The sequence below is a fragment of the Cydia fagiglandana genome, chromosome 6 (genome assembly GCF_963556715.1).
Source record: "Cydia fagiglandana chromosome 6, ilCydFagi1.1, whole genome shotgun sequence".
NCBI lineage: Eukaryota > Metazoa > Arthropoda > Insecta > Lepidoptera > Tortricidae > Cydia > Cydia fagiglandana.
Window position 1 is genome coordinate 5,769,598 of NC_085937.1, and position 17,091 is coordinate 5,786,688.

At 38.2% G+C, this 17,091-nt stretch overlaps 2 protein-coding genes and 1 long non-coding RNA gene across 3 annotated transcripts in view; 1 reads left to right on the top strand and 2 right to left on the bottom strand.

Moving 5' to 3' along the window:
• LOC134665042 (cerebellar degeneration-related protein 2-like) overlaps window positions 1–17,091 on the top strand; it is a 119,540-nt gene that overhangs the window by 18,683 nt on the left and 83,766 nt on the right. The window lies entirely within an intron of this gene.
• LOC134665566 (serine protease inhibitor dipetalogastin-like) lies at window positions 5,904–6,884 on the bottom strand. The gene is made up of 2 exons (XM_063522539.1): window positions 6,733–6,884; window positions 5,904–6,451 (listed from the first exon to the last, which is right to left on the bottom strand). Exons 1-2 carry the CDS (start codon window positions 6,770–6,772, stop codon window positions 5,904–5,906), a joined length of 588 nt encoding a protein of 195 aa, XP_063378609.1. The 5' UTR covers window positions 6,773–6,884.
• Window positions 14,145–16,042, bottom strand: LOC134665568 (uncharacterized). Its single transcript, XR_010098386.1, has 2 exons — window positions 15,785–16,042; window positions 14,145–14,403 (listed from the first exon to the last, which is right to left on the bottom strand). It is a non-coding gene; the product is annotated as an uncharacterized LOC134665568 (long non-coding RNA).

Here is a 17,091-nt window from a genome sequence, read left to right on the forward strand (position 1 = left end):
TGGTTATTTCCACGGAGCTACTTCTAAACCTGCCGGTTGTACCTTATAAACAACAAGTGCGTTAGCTTAGGTAACTCGTACAAGCTAGAAATATTGTAGGTAATAAGTATATCAAAATACACAACATAGGTTATGTAATAAAATCATGTCTTAATGTTTCAGTACACCGATGGCGATTATATTTTGCACATATACAGGGTGTTTGGTACATCGTTTGCCTAATTAAAACTGCAGATAGGTTGAGTCATTTGCTATTTCTCAGGCCTAGAAATTATTAATTTGGCGCACATTTTTTTTTCACGTCTATGCCAGTTTTTCGTAAATTTCTAATTTTTACTTGCGTAGTAGTAAAACAAATGGCCAATTTTGTTTTTCAAGGCATGAGAAGATAGCAAATGACTCAACCTATCTGCCGTTTTAATTTGGCAAACTATGTACCAAACACCCTGTATTAACTTTCAATTGTACTCTAACTAATCCGTACATATTGAATTGTGAAACATGTGTTTGTGTGTTTCATGTTTCATAACATAATCACCTCTACTTGCTTCCTTTGCTTCCTCGTTCAGAGTTCAATAGTTATTGAGCAAAACAGATTCTAGAAGATTATCCTCATTAGTGTTTATAGAGTGTACTGGGATTACTTCTCTCACTAGCAATTTATATAATATTTTATTAGAATACTTTATACCTATCTATGTATTTCTTTTATTAACATGGGATATGGGTGACAGCTACCATTTGTGAGGCTTTCAATGCATTATACAAGTGGGCGATTCGAACCAAAGCATATAATACTCATTAATTCGAACTTAATAATCTTGTTATGAAACGGTTATGGATATGATCTGTCAGCGGTCAGTGACATTTCCGGTTGAAGAAATAATTATCTGAAGAGGCCTTCTTTAAACGTTATGTTTACCAATAATACATAGCTATATTATGACAATGTTTCAGTCAGAAACCACACCTTACACACAGTGCAGAAAGCGCGAAAATTTAACGACGCTCCAGTATATTTAAAAGCGTCGATCACTTTAACCTTGTCAACTTAACAAAAGTTGGTATGACGTTATAGGTAAAACTATGATAATAAAAAACATAGATAAGGTTCAATTATTCATTAATCTCTTGGCACAATTAGATTAAGTCTAAACAGATAAAGGTAAAACTTATTTTTTTAATTAGGTTTTAGTACTTGCATAAAAATACAGCATTCGTGAAGGCATAAAAAATACAGCGTTATAAATGAGTCTATGTTTTTGCATTTTAGACACTTTGCTTTGATTGACTGACAAAATCTACTGCCATTTCAACGAAAATGTTTCCATAGAAGTTATCCTGAAGTCCTGGACAAGTGATTATCTACTCTGATACCCATGAAGTTCGACGGGCTTATCGTATCCTAGGAAAGACTTTGGCGGCATAAACTCATTTAAAAATACTTGTGAAACGAAAGTAGGCTAGTACTAAAAGAACCGCTAAGTAGAAAAGGTATTAACACACTTACGTGCTAATCCATTTATTTTACAGTTTGCTTTCATTATCACAGACAATGCAATGGCACGAAGGAGAACAAGTATTGTTCATCCCAATCGTTTTGTTCTATCAGCAATCTTTAATTTCCATTGTGACTAATTTTTAACTGCAATAGTGTAGGTTTGTATAAAGTAATCCATCTTTAAACGAACGAACGTGCGCGGGTTATTTGTAAAAACCGGGCAAGTGCGAGTCGGACTCGCGCACGAAGGGTTCCGTACCATAAAGCAAAAAAAAACGGAAAAAAATGCAAAAAGAAAACTGTCACCCATCCAAGTACTGACCACGCCCGACGTTGCTTAACTTTTGTCAAAAATCACGTTTTCTGTATGGGAGCCCCACTTAAATCTTTATTTTATTCTGTTTTTAGTATTTGTTGTTATAGCGGCAACAGAAATACGTCATCTGTGAAAATTTCAACTGTCTAGCTATCACGGTTCGTGAGATACAGCCTGGTGACAGACAGACGGACGGACGGACGGACAGCGAAGTCTTAGTAATAGGGTCCCGTTTTACCCTTGGGGTACGGAACTCTAAAAACGGTCATTTGTAGAAAATGCCAATGGAAACTGAAAATAGGGTATGGTAATGATCACATGAACTAGACTTTACGATTTGAATTTTCTATAAAAAAATGTCATCTCCGCTACAGCCCCAAAGTAACAGTAAATAAGGCTTATGTATGACATTTTTATATGTATGACAAACAGTTGTTATGCCTGAGATTTAAGTTTCTTAAATTCTAAAGTGACCGGAGGTAGTTTACTGTTTTTGATCCAAACTGTACTGTGTCACATCACAATCTTTAAGATTCAGGTACATCGAGATAGTCATAAGGCAGTCTAAAAATTCTGTCACATTCACACTAAAACAATACCACGCGTTCCACAATATTTAATTAAGATATTGTCCACTGTTCTCACGACTATGTAACACTGATCGAATTACACCATAATTACAGACTAAATGCTGTAATTTTGAGACAATGTTAAATACCTGGTGTCTATCCGATCAATATATCCAATTATGTATTAAAAACCATGTGAATTCTTCTTGTAATGCTGTGTAATTGAAATACCAATCCATTTTGTCGTTGAACTAAGTATACGAGTTACAATAATCGAACACGGAAATATGTACTTACCCACTGACCGCGGGAAAATACTGCAAGTCAGTCATCATTAGTATAAATCCATCTTTATAATCTTATCTTCATATTGACCAATCTTATAGGATCTTTACATCTTCTATTTAACGTATTTCAGTCTTTATGTCACGTGGTGTAAGGTTGATAATGTGCTCGTTATTTAATGGATGGTTCTTGACGTTGTGGTCAGTAAGAATGCCGCATTAACTTGAACTTGTCTTTTGTTTGACGCCTCAGCACCTGACCAGCAATGTGGGCCAGTAATAAAGAAATGTGTGTCGCCAGGCGGAAACAAATGCCGACGATGCTTGGTGCCCAATAAATGACCTGCTTATATGTATAGTTGGTTGAGAGGTCGTTGCATACGTAAAGATCATGATTAGAAGTGGTATTAGGTATAATGGTTAGATCAAATTGTGTTTTTTGAAAAACAAATTATAGGACCCGGGTATGTCCTTAAACTACGTCCAGGACCCGGGTATGTCCTTAAACCACGTCCAAGACCACCGGTGGACGGGCAGCAGCGTCCCTCAAATTCGGTGTACTCGACTGCGATCGCCAACCCGCCTGCCAAGCGTGGCGATTATGGCATTCACCCCCCAAAAAAGGGGGAGGCCTATGTTCAGCAGTGGACGTCTTATGGCTGAGACGATGATGATGATGATGAAATTATAGCCAGCCTTCAATGAATGTATTTAGTATGATACCTCCGTATGGTGATGGTGCTTTACGCACAATATAGTGTCCCATGCCCTCCCCCTGACGCAACCCCCCCCCCCCCCCCCCCTTTTAGCATGAAATATGTCCCGGTTGACGGTTTTTTTTTTGAGAAAAGTATTAGAATAAATTTACCGTAACGTTACATATTTGCCGTAACTTATTTTTAAAATCATTTTTTCAATTAAAATACACGCAATATTGTTTAGGTACCTTATTTCTAATGCTAAAAAAACGAACTCTAAATTAGACCCGTAAAGTTTTATGAATAAGGGGGCTAGCCCGTAGAAGAATGTCTACACGTTTAAGCGATGAAAACATTCATACAGTCTTTGTTGCAATAATATTGATTCAGGAATGCATTGTTCTCGAAAAAGAAACATAACATGTGTGTAGAATGCAGCAACTAAAATTAAACGAGTGCAACTAATGATACAAACCGTTAGACATTGATGGGAGTCAATAGTGTAATGCTGATGCGTCAATTTTAGTTGTATTATTACACCGTCATTGTGATAGCTTGTATTGTCACCTAATTATCGCAATATCGCTTACAATGTATACGGGGACAAATATTTAAACGTCCATCTGACCTATACACCGTGTGTGTATATTGTTTTAATTTAACTAGTTTTGTAACTATGATGACGTGAATAAATGTTTCTTTCTTTTCTTTCTTTCTTTATTGTGAAGTTACTGGGTGTTTCACCGTTTGATTTGATGTAAAATTGTAATAGCTGCAAGTTTGATTGTGATATTTGTAAGAATATTATGAATAATGTCAAAGTATGCATGCAGCATGTTAGTTTAGGCATTGCATTGAATTTGTACATCTGCATTTGTGGATGAAACATAGTGATCGAAATGTATTTAAAAGTACCACCTGTTATTAGTGTTATTACCTATATTATAAAAATAAATTCTGATTCTGATAGGCAAGTATATTTCGTTCTTGAATAATCTAACACTAACTACGAACGGGAGGTAGGTAGCTCAATATCAACATTTTAGTTTTTTCGTAGGTATATTTTTACCTACAAGAGTAATTCTATGTCTTGAGCATTTTCTATAACGTGTACACGATAGTGCTTAAATACATGTTAACAAATAGTGTTTTCTATTATATTTTTTTAGTTATAATAACAGGAAATCACAATCACCTCTAAGTCTAATGTAGCCTATGTAGGTGTACCCCGTTATGCCTTACAATGTTGATAATTACCAACTAAGTATGCTCACATGCGCAGTCGTTTTGTCGTTGGAGCAATAAACATTATAAGACAGTTTTTCAGTTTCATCACGCAATTAAACAGAATTTTCAAGCAAGGTTTCTAGATGTATATACTCGTACCTATTCATCATAGGAGTACGTGTATAATATATACCTACATAGAAGGTCCTTTCTCCTGTCTGGAAAGCTAAACTTTAACAGCTATTGTTTATTTCAGAATTATAGCGAATTATAACCGCTGGAATATACTCCAAGCGTTCCAAGCTTCGAGTGTAGCTAAGCTAGGTACCTATATAACCCGCTGTTGCAAGCGAAGCTGAAGAAAAATTATTTCATAACGACCACGCCTCTGCTTTGCTGATAAATATTTAGGAGATGTTCGGCAGTGTTCTGCAACTCGAAGTGAGATTTCAATCTATTGCTCAACTGTTTGTACCTGTTGTTATACAAATGTCGCATCTCGAGTCTTTAGTCGATGGCTATCATTAGAAGCAGTTTTATCTCGCATTGTATTTAAATCCAACGGTCTTGAAGTCAAACGGAGTCGGGTGTCCTTTGTGTTATGTAAATTGTGATTGACGACAGCCGGCCTACATTCGAGTCAAAGATCGCCATCATTATGCCGAGCTTTGATTAAAGTTTTAATATGCGTGTGGGCTGCATCGTGGACACATAAAATATGAAATAATTATTTACGAAATCAATCACCATCGTGTCAGCCAAGTGCCGCACACTGATGAGGAATACATAAGCTTATCCATATTCTTGATAATACCCCAGGTATTATCAAACCCCCAGGCTTAGCCAAGATGACAATCGTTAATATAAAACGCCAATGGAAATAGTCATATGACTTTTCGTAGCATCATCCCATCCCAATACATTTCTTTGACGTTTGTTGGTGAAGGATTGTCATTTTTGCTAGACCCCCAAGTCCCTTGCCGCCCTCATCTATTAGTACCTACTTCCACAAGTCCCACAATCTGTCAAGATCGTCGGCCCTCTATAGGTTTAATTACACCGTGGTTTTCATCCGTCTTACAAGTAATGCTAGTCACCACCTACTTAGTCACTATTAAAAATATAAGTAACTTAAAAAAATGCATGCCCATACCAACAAAGGGTTGTTAATAAGGTTGACACAGATTACTCTCCAGCGGTATTATGCGTAGGTACGTACCTAATAAAATAAAACAAACGAAATACTTTAAAACTGTATATTTGTATACTTTTATTTCAATAACAATACATGGCAGCATTAGCACTATCCTAACCCCTATTTTTTTTACGCGGACTTTTAGGACGACGACCAAAACCCAAAGTTTCCTTCCCTTTATCACGTTTTTTTTTATCTTTCGCTTTGATATCACGAGGTCCATCAGCCAAATCGCGGCTACTAAGAGAAGCAAAAAGTTTTTTAGGCATGAATGAACTCCACAACTTTACCTTTTGTAGTTCTCTATACGTTATCGTATCTCTCTTCAGCATTGCATTACATAAACCAAGATGCCGTATAGACAGATGTTCAGTCTTCCTTGCCTTTTCCAATTCGCAGTTGTTCGCGTAGGACTGACCGTTTGACGCACATAAGGGATCCCATTCATGTCCTTCTTTTGGATCACAGAAACACGCTCCATTTTCTATAATTTTTATCGTCGGATCTTTATCGAGAGCTTTTTGAAACTCGCATAGGTTTAAATAGGTGACATCGTTGGAGCCACACAAGAGAGTGTCGTGAGCGGATTCGCAGTCGTCTTCCGACTCTTCGAGAGACCGTCGGTTTGGCATACCTTGCCCGGGAGCTAACCACAATATGGCTGTTGATAACAAATAACTTGCATACAATTTCTTAGATTAGTAATGCTATTTAATAGAAACATGTCACAATGAAAACAAAATACTTAGCTACCTATTTTATTTTGCTAATATTTGATTTGTTACGACATACGAGTACCTATTAACCGAAAAATCATCTACGTCTATATTACGAGTGTATTCATAATTTACATTTTTAAAATACTATTTCTTACCCTTTATACGATCTTATACTAGTTGCTTCAAAGTTTCAATTAAAATCAATAATGAAATATTAACTTACTAGTGGCTGAGAACACCAAAATCCCCCATCCAGTTTCCATGGTGCGTTCAGTTTCTTCATTTAACTGCCTTTAGTTTCTTAGCCACAAATTATTAGGAAATTGAAATTACTTCTTAATCTGGACAATTCTTATGCATGACCAAACACGGGTAAATTAATTAGGGCCTGAATTCGGCTCGAGAACTACAATTCCAATCAAATAATAAAACGAGTGAGTAGAATTTCTTACGTAGCTAAGGAACCTAGTTGTTTACCTTCTCAGCGTGTGAGAAGAAACCAATAAAACTTAGATTTAATTTCAAATCATCAGTTACCAACCTCCTTAATAGTGTCATAGGTGCAGTACTACTTTAAGCTGATGTACTTTTAAATGAAATATGTAATCATTACTTAAGAATGGAAGTTTTAATACTGGTTGCAAATCGGCTGTCATACCACAGCGCTGTCGAATGTCTCGCTTAGGTATATGTGTTTTTTATCACACTTGCTCGAAAAAGACCTTATTTATTTCATACAGGTGTATACCGAAGGACACATTGTACTAATGTAAATACGAAAACAATGTCTCTTAAGACTTATACACAAATAATTGATATATGTACACGTTTATATATATTATCCTGAATACGTTCCTGTAATTCCCCTGACATAATAGTTATTTGTTTTACAAGGGGGCAAAGTTGTTGTTTAACCGCTCGTGCTAATATTGATACCCGAGCAAGCGAAAGATTCCAAAATTGAATCACGAGCGTAGCGAGTGGTTCGAAAAATGGAATCTTGAGCGTTGCGAGGGTTTCAAAGCACGAGGGTTAAACAAAATTTGCCCCTGAGTGAAACACAAAATTTTTTACCACACCAACCCGAAGCAAATACCTATTAAATGTAAAATAACACACAAAATCAAACTAAATCAAATCCAAATGAATGTTATTAAATATTTATCATCCAAAATCATCATTTAAAAGCCAATTCTACTAGCAAACATAAGAAAACAACTCAAAATTTGGATTTGATTACTTTGCCTCACATGTGAATAAAATGCAACTTTGCTATCAGTTTTTGAAGTGCAAAGTAAGCCTTTCCGAGCTGGTGTGGTGAAAATAAACATACCGCTTCAAAAGCACTTTAAATAAATACTTACTATAAATAACAAAAACTGGTCAAGTGCGAGTTCGGACTCGCGTTTCAAGGGTTCCGTACATCACATAATTTTCAACAATTTTTTTTGTACATGTAACGTGACGTGAGTGAAACGTCTTGAAAAACCCGATTGGGTCAATTACAAACCAGATGTAACATGAAGTTTTCTGGCGTGGTGGCTTATAGAGGTATCTCTGCAACTATGCAAAGTAGCTTACATAGGAAGATTAAATGCCGAACAGTAGTACAAGTGTCCAAATACGAAGACTGAAGACCGAGCTCCGCCTAGGGCTAATAGCTCGGAGCGTCCGACGGGTCGCGCTTCCTACAACTTCCGCAAGTGTTTTAAAAGCGAAGGCCGAAGAGAGATAATACCTACAGGCTGGCCAAAAAATAAGTGCATTCCCGTAGCCGGGGAGGTTTTCAGATTATACTGAGCTTTACAACTTTTACTATGGGACCAACCCCGAAATCGCGAAAAAAAAATGTATCCTTCCATAGAAAACGAACCACCCAAAATGTATGAAACAGCCAAATTTTTCCTCGCAATTTCGGGGTTGCACGTTGGCAACGGGAATACACTTAGTTATTTTTTTGGCCACCCTGTATAGTGCTTTTTAAAACACGTAACAATAGTAACCTAATCAATCAGTACTACACTTGTACCAATGCGGCTGTGTGCCAGATACAGCCTATAGTCACACCAATAAAAGTCTGCAGCGGATTTGATAGCCCACGCAGTGTAAGTGTTGTTAATACGTCATAATTTCATAGAAGTTTGACGTTTAATATGACACTTGCACTGCGTGGGCTATCAAAATCGCTGCAGACTTGTTACGGTTTAACTATAGTCGCATTTTTTGTCGTCATTCCGACTCATGCTTGAAGCTAAAGGCAGGCCTCTTCGGGATGCTTCGGGCCTTCGGCCTTATGCGGATATCGGCCTAGGGCCTTCGAAATAGCTGTCTACATCACGTTTCACTTAAACCATTGCAGCTGTGTCCCTAAAAAAACTTAACCGCATTTTTGTTCTTAAATCCGACTCACGCTTGACTGTAGATTTCTAATAGGTTTTCCTGTCATCTTTAGGTAAAGGACTATTTTGTGTATTTTATTCAGAATTTTAGACCCTGTAGTTTCGGAGATAGAGGGGGGGGAATGGTCATTTTTTGTCTATTTTCTTGAATAACTTCTAAACTATTTATCGTAAATTTATAAAAAATACATATTTGAGATTCTCACAATGAGCTCTTTCGTTTGATATGTAACACGATATAGTTTGCAAAACTTTGTTTTTAAATTTTATCTTTTACCCCCCAAAAGTAGCCCTTACGTTTACAATTCATTAGATGACGTTACATATTCGTCTTTGGGTCACAGACTTACATATGTGCACCGAATTTCAACTTAATTGGTCCAGTAGTTTCGGAGCAAATTGGCTGTGACAGACGGACGGACAGACAGACGCACGAGTGATCCTATAAGGGTTCCGTTTTTTCCTTTTGAGGTACGGAACCCTAAAAACACAAAAACTGAGTGTAATAGGAGCCCGTTGAATTTCTTAACACCCGAGGTGTTAATTTCATTTGTTTCGCAGTTCTATTGTTTACCTTAATGTAACTTTAGATGTGCCGACTGGGGTGCCTTTTTTTCGTAAAATATTAAATAAAGAACTAAACGACAGACACAACATGTGACATTGGATTATATTTCAGGAAACGAAGCCATTTCAACGCGTATTACCCAATACAGTTTTTTGGTTCTTAGGCAATCATACCTGCCTATTTTGTCTAAAAAAAACTTTATTGAATACTTAGTTAAAAAATGGGTAATTTTATTTAATAACATTTTTACAACTTTATAACAAATCACTAAAACTTATAAATAAAAAATTTGCCCTAAGTCATGGTCCGTAGGTAGGGTGCCCAGAAGGCTAGCCGCATTGCCCCGCTGGATGGCAATGCTGATCCTTTGGGCAAAATATAGGCCAGCCCTCTGGTCACCGGAGGCCTCTATGAGGCGCTTTGATAACTCCCCATAGAGGCGACGCGCGCTAGGTCCCCACGGCCCCAAGGTTTCCACACCAAACGCCGCAAATATATAGCTACTACCTAGTGTGACATATTTGCGGCGTTTGAGGCTTTCGGCCGAGGATGCGGCCGCACCAGCGCCAACTTTGGTGCCTGGAATATGGGACGGCGCCAGGGTATCAACGCACGTAGCGTCCCAGACAAGTGGCCGTCCCATACTCCAAGGCACCAGCGTCATTCCGTCAGGCCTCTTGCCATCGACCCTGGCCAGACCGTTGGGCTCGAGGACCGCCGGTACCTTGGCACTGACAAGGGCCCTTCGGATGACGTCGTTGAGGCTGGCGTGGCGGGGGATCCTTCCAGCGCTACGGCTGCATGAGAGGCCGTGGTGGCCCAGATCATCCACCATAATTCCGCATTGGCACCGGTGGGGTATGTTTGTTGATGCCCCTATTCTTAAACATGTGGCCAAACGGAATGTAGTATTATCCAGCAATGTGCCCACAGTTGTGGATGGTAGTGTCTGTAACCACAGACCCGACTCCCATTCCGCAGTGGCAAGAAGACGAGCGCGATCTGTCGGACTAAGTGCCGAATCTAGGAGACGGTTCCTAGTTAGACGGCAGAGAGGCTCGTCCCACTGCCTCTGCGAACATGGGTTGACAGGCGGGTCTGTGTTAGGACATGTTAAATGCCATACGTTCTTGGCCTCGGTACAGTGCGAAGCCTCCAGGGCCCCAAGGGAAGGGGCTAAAATTTTCCCGATGAGGTTTTGAGCACCGTGTACCGAAGCCAAGAAAGCGGGTAGCGCCACGCTGGAAATTTTGCGGATGCCCAGGCCGCCCAACCTAATGGGTAGGCTAGCCTGGGTCCATGTTCTTTCGCCAAAAGAAATGTTGAAAATGGTGGTGAGTGTTTCTAAAACTAAGTTGTCCAAGTTTGATAACAAAGAAGGGTGTTTCCAAAGGTGTGATCCGCGGAGAATGTAAGTAAATTTTGGGACGAATAAACAATGTTTAATGATACAATACGCCGAATGTATATTAATTTTGATCAGACGATGTGAGGATGCCTTAAAATTTTGAATTTTTGTATCTATGAAATTTTCAAAAGATTGGTCCAAGATGGGACAACCAAGGAGGTGAAGCGTTTCTTTTGTAATAATTTTGATTCCAGGAGCTAGTTGTTCAAACTGTTCTATTGTTCTTTCCTTGTTTGGGCAAGAGTCTGTAACAAAGAGTTCGCATTTCGAGAAGTTAAGAGATAAGCCAATGATACTGAGGTCTGTTTTTAATTTTTCTAAATCACCGAGAACTGAAAACGCTTCACCACCTAGGGTCCCGTCATCAAGGTACCATAAATTCAATTTTGACTTTAGGTTTTTAATTATGGGATGGATGGCTAGGCTGAAAATTGCTGGGCCGAGCGGGTCGCCTTGTTGACATCCTACGGATGAAGCCAAGAGGTTAGATTGGTATAACAATTTAGAAGGGGAACTATAACACTGCCAAAGAAAATTATAAGTAGCCGGGATTTTATCTTTGATTTGGGTCAACAAGGCGCCCCGGTCTACTGAATTAAATGCGTTGGAGATATCCACCTTCAGAAGAACCTCTCCTGTCTGATGTTCTATATAGGTTCGCACAGCGTGGACAGCGGCTTCGCAGCCGCTCTTGGAACCGAAACCAAGCTGCACAGGCTGTAATTCTGAGCTAAGTTCCTTGAGGATGGAGTGACAAGCAATTTTTGCAGTGAGGCGGCGCAAGGTAGTGCCAACTGCAATGGGCCGAATACCGCCGTCCTTTTTAGTTAAGGCGCAAAGGTTGGCTCCGTACAGAACGCCTGTAATCTCTGGAGGGACCAGACCAGCCAGCATGGTATTTACAAGGGCCGTCAAGTCCTTCAAGAGACTTTCCTTGGTGTCACCACAGCCACAGTACAGGAGGTCTTTGAGGTGCTGTGGTGACAAACCGTCGAGGCCTCCTGCGGAACCATTAGGAAACGACATTATGGCTGCGAAAACATCATCGGTGGATGCACGCAGACTGGGATCGTTGGGCTGCGGGGGATCAGGAAGAAGAAGGTTCGGGTCTGAGGGCGGATGTTTAGCAAGTAAGGCTGCGAGGGTATCAGAATTGGCCGGGCCCACTGCATCGTCAGAAAACAAAAGGCGGGCGGCGCCTTTGATATCACCATCGGAGATCTTGCATTCTACTTTTTTGAATATATTATCGCTTGAGCGCTTAGAACCATCAGCGGCGGGATAATTTGAAAAATCACAGCTGCAATTATCTTTAATAATTTTCGTGAGTGACTTGGTATTCTGATCCGGTTTTATGTGCAGCACTCTAGAGGTAAATGTTAGTAAATTTTCCCAGCTGTGAATGATTAAAATGAGTTAGTTAAAATGAGTATTATTTTGAATAGGTACAATGAATTAATAAAATGCAGTTTTCGCCATATTTTATTCAGGCAGTTTTATCTAGTGACAAAGCATATAGTCCAATAATAAACGGTTTATCGTCGTGTGGTTAGAACTTTGGTGTCCGAATTATGGGAAGAGCTCTTTAGTAACATTCAGACACCTTATAAAATTACATCCATAATAGGTTTAGGTGAAGCATGTTTCAATTTGAGTTTGTTGGCTTTCGGTTGACACACCCAAAAAGAGTAGTCATCGTTAGATATTATCGTAATCTCGCTGGTAGAGCTATCTTTTATTATGTCGCATAAATTTGTTGGTCCGACATATTTGTCCGTCTTGGGGACTTTTCGTAGATTACCTCGCAAAACGCGCAAATCCAGACATTGGTCAGTGCATCATCATCATCATCATCTCAGCCTATATACGTCCCACTGCTGGGCACAGACCTCCTTTCGAGCGCGAGAGGGCTTGGGCTATAGTCCCCACGCTAGCCCAATGCGGATTGGGGACTTCACATACACCTTTGAATTTCTTCGCAGATGTATGCAGGTTTCCTCACGATGTTTTCCTTCACCGAAAAGCGACTGGTAAATATCAAATGATATTTCGTACGTAAGTTCCGAAAAACTCATTGGTACGAGCCGGGGTTTGAACCCGCGACCTCCAGATTGCAAGTCGCACGCTCTTACCGCTAGGCCACCAGCGCTCACTTCAGCGGTCAGTGCATAGCCACAATATAAGTAAATTAAAATGAAATATAAGTTTAGCTACAGAAATGTTATAGCAGCCAGCCAGAAAAACTTCGATGAGTTCGATGACTGACACTTTCTGTTAAAAACCACCTAAGAATCGGCGTTCGCAAATTAATAAGGTTTACCTAGTACACAAAAGCTCACGATTCTTAACTAAGGAAAAGGAAAGCAACGAACACAAAAGAAGAAGAAATGGGAGATATCTCTAATTCGTTTCCCAAAATTATTTAATTCCATATTATTTGTGAAAGTGTTTCGGGTTCCGGATTTGACATACATAGATAGATGTTATTTTATTCGTCAAGTAAAAGCTATCAAGTACCTAAATATCACAAAACGGGGGATATTGATACATAAGCTCCGAGAAACACATTGGTAGAGTAAGCTGCAGAGTTAAGTTTCAATATAATGTTAAATGGAAAACCAATTTTATTAAGAATATACAGGGTATTACCTATGGCTAACGACGTTATTGCCCGCAGAGTTAGAATAGAATAATAGAAAAGAAATGGTTTATTTGGTGTTGAAATACGTGCTTAACCTATAATACATCTTATTACAAGACACCAAAATGGATGCCACTCAGCAGTTGCCATGATATGTTCGATTTGTACTTGATCTGGTATTGGCTTCAATTTATAAACGCTAAAAATACCTCTGTCTCAGGAACAAGAAATGCGTGACCAAACACAATTTATTAAATGCTTTTTTATTTGTTCACTCGACCATCTTTATTTATCAACTTGACGACAAATTCCGACAAATGACGGTATCCAGGCGGCGTAGCACGGTGGCGTTTTTATCCCTTGTCACCATACCTGTCACGTTCTAACAAGTATGTAAGTGCGAAAGGGACGCGCATAGTGATAGTTGATAAAAATGGAACCGTGCTGCGCCCGCAGGACATGGACATGACTATTTACTAACTTATTAACATGCCGTACTGAATACCTACATTATTAGTGTGAACTTAGTGCATCAATTACGTAACATATGCAAGGTATGATACTAATAATAATAATAACATTTGAATTCTGAAATATTTAAAAACAAAATGCATCTTTTCCATGGATATTTTATTCAGGAAAATTATACAGCTGATCTAGACCCGTTTATCGCGGTCTAAAATTAATAAACGCCTTCTGCCCACATGCACAGAGGGAGCCATCCTCTGACAACACTGCTACCCTGGCAGTCACGTCGTCTTTTATGTATTTGCATGTGTTTGTGGGTCCGAAACAAAATTCCTTCCTTTTGTTGGCTGAGTTGGCTCGCCTTCCTCGCCGGATTGCCATACATTGGTCAGTGCAGAGCCACAAGGTGACTATAAATAACAAAAGTAGAAGTATTTTAGGTATACCATAATACCTGGGTTTACTATAGTCCGAAATCTCCTAACTATGGTCCAAAACTAACTCGAATATCTTCGTTTAGGTATTAGTGTAGTAAATGAAGCAAGTTGTTGTATGGAGACCCATGCATTAATTTCTCAGTCGATGAAATTCAGCTTGGTATTGTATAGAATGAGCCGAGACTAACATATAAATATCCAAAAAAAAAACACTCCTAAGTTAGGTAAAAACACAAATCTGATTATATATTGAACCGAGTAATTCCTCAGTCCAAAATTATTTTACAAAATTAGTTATTTGTATCATTATGTGATACTAGAAAAAAATCTAAAAGTTTTGTCAAACATGACAATATTTTTTTATGATAATTCCTTTTTTTGACGCTCATTTTCATCGGAAAATTGCTCTGTCCTTTTTTTCTTCTTATATGATTTTATAATATAATTTGGCGCAGTAGGTAAAAAAATCCAAAAAAAATGCGTACCTAAACGTATGTATTATAGAACTATTAAAAACTGAGAGTGGAAAATTTTTAGATTTTCATTTTGTAGGTATAAAACGGCAATAAAATGGCATTCCAGTGAAAAAATTAGACTGAGCAATTTTCCGGTCCAAGACACGCCAAAAAATTATATTTTATAATACTGGTATTTCTGCTGGGATATTTTTTTTGATATTTCATATATTGTTGCAATACGTTACATGAATATGTCTGGTGAAGTAAGTTTGAACGGAGCATTTTCCGTAAAAAGATATTAACGATTTAAGACTTTAGGTATTTAGTTTAATTCTATTATTATTATTCTTTGGAAATTTATATAATACTTTTTATTTATTGATATTTTATCATATTGTAAAGTTTTTTGTGGCTGAGAAATTACTGCGGGGTCCACTACTTTTATTTACTACACTATATAACTATATTCAACAATAGTTGGGTGGTTTTACTCTGAATGCAATTGGTTATTGAAGGACTACAATTTTGAAAAGCACGGAAAACACGGGGAGTTCTATGCGGTCGACAGAGCTGAGGGCCTACCGCGAACCACGTTCGCCGTGTTGCCTCTCTGTCGCACTTGTAAATTCGTACGTACGTGTGACAGAGAGGCCACAACAACAAAACTGACCATATTAGCCCTACTGGAGTCACTATTATTAGAATATCGCAATTTTAAGGCAATACTTATTTATAAAAACTCGGACAAAACCAAAGAAAATATTGATATTGAATTCATACTTATTTATGAGTTAAACCTGTGAAGTGCCTACTGGACTATAAGTGGGGCGTTTTACGGTACATAAGTTCCAAAAACACATTTAATATACCAACTTAAATTGAAATGTTAAACTTACCTATGGCTAGCAACATGAATGCCTTCAGAATTTTCATGATGAGGTTACGCTGTAACTATGTGCTTCGTCTGGCGTTGCGTTCAATTTATAATGCTGAAATCCATCTCAATCCCAGGAACAAAATCATATGCGTGACAGAACATAAATTAATAATAATATTATTAATTCGTTTTATGTCCAGTTTGTTTTATCCGCTATTTATTTATTCAATTGAGGACAAATTGAAAATTATCGTTCAATCTTGCATACATCGCTATGCTATGCGTGACCAAGAGGCATGGCTAAATAAATACCTGCCTACAGTATTAATGTTAACTCAGTGCATATACAGGCATAATATACTTATATGTAATTAATTTAAATATACCTGTCCTGTTGTTGTATCTCATACATAGGTATATTTACAGTCTGTTTATTTACACTTAACAAGTGAAATAGGTATATGACTTATTCCAAATATGAATAGCCACGTTATTTATTTTCTACAGAAAGTTTGACAAGGCATAAAGTAAGTACCTTCACAAGTTCACATAGCATACAGGTAGGCCTAGCGCATGATTGGCACGACAATATGTCGCCGCGAGATAGACTACCCGTCTTTTTCTAACTGTATTTATTAAAGAAGGGCGGGTAGTATGTCGCGGCGACATACTGTCGCGCCCATCATGTGCTAGCCCGGCTGTGTATTGATACAATACAATTCGAAAATGTAACTCCTTTCCCACTGAAGGCCACTACCGCAAAGCAACTTGTCTGTATGACATAACGATGGAGCCACGACAAATTAATGTCAAAACAAATACTTTTCTTAAGTGACTAGACAAGATTCCGCAGCGTGGCCTACAAAACAAAATAAATTGGTGAAACATAAGTTATAAGTACCTATAGTAACAGCACCAGTCATGGGACATTTAAGAGGAAATTTGGAGTATTTATGATATTTCCTTTATACATGTAAATGGTCTACCGCTTAGCGTGTTAAAAGATGAAAGTCCTATCCGTCTTTCATGTTTTAGGCGTGTTGTATCAAAGATACTGCAATTAGTTTCCACATATTTAACAAATTAAAACTATGCTTTTACGGCAAAAAAATCAATTTTTGGTATAAGCTTTTATCGCTGAATGTATTTTTCTTTCCACAGCCAATTATTATTGTATTTATTTATTTTATTTATTTATTTATTATTAATATCACAAGAACGGTATTAGATCCATCGAGACAATTCTAATATACCCAAACACAATTAGTTAGGGTTTATTGCGATAAAGTTCCCATGGCCACCTCCTGTCTCCATCATCAGATCAGG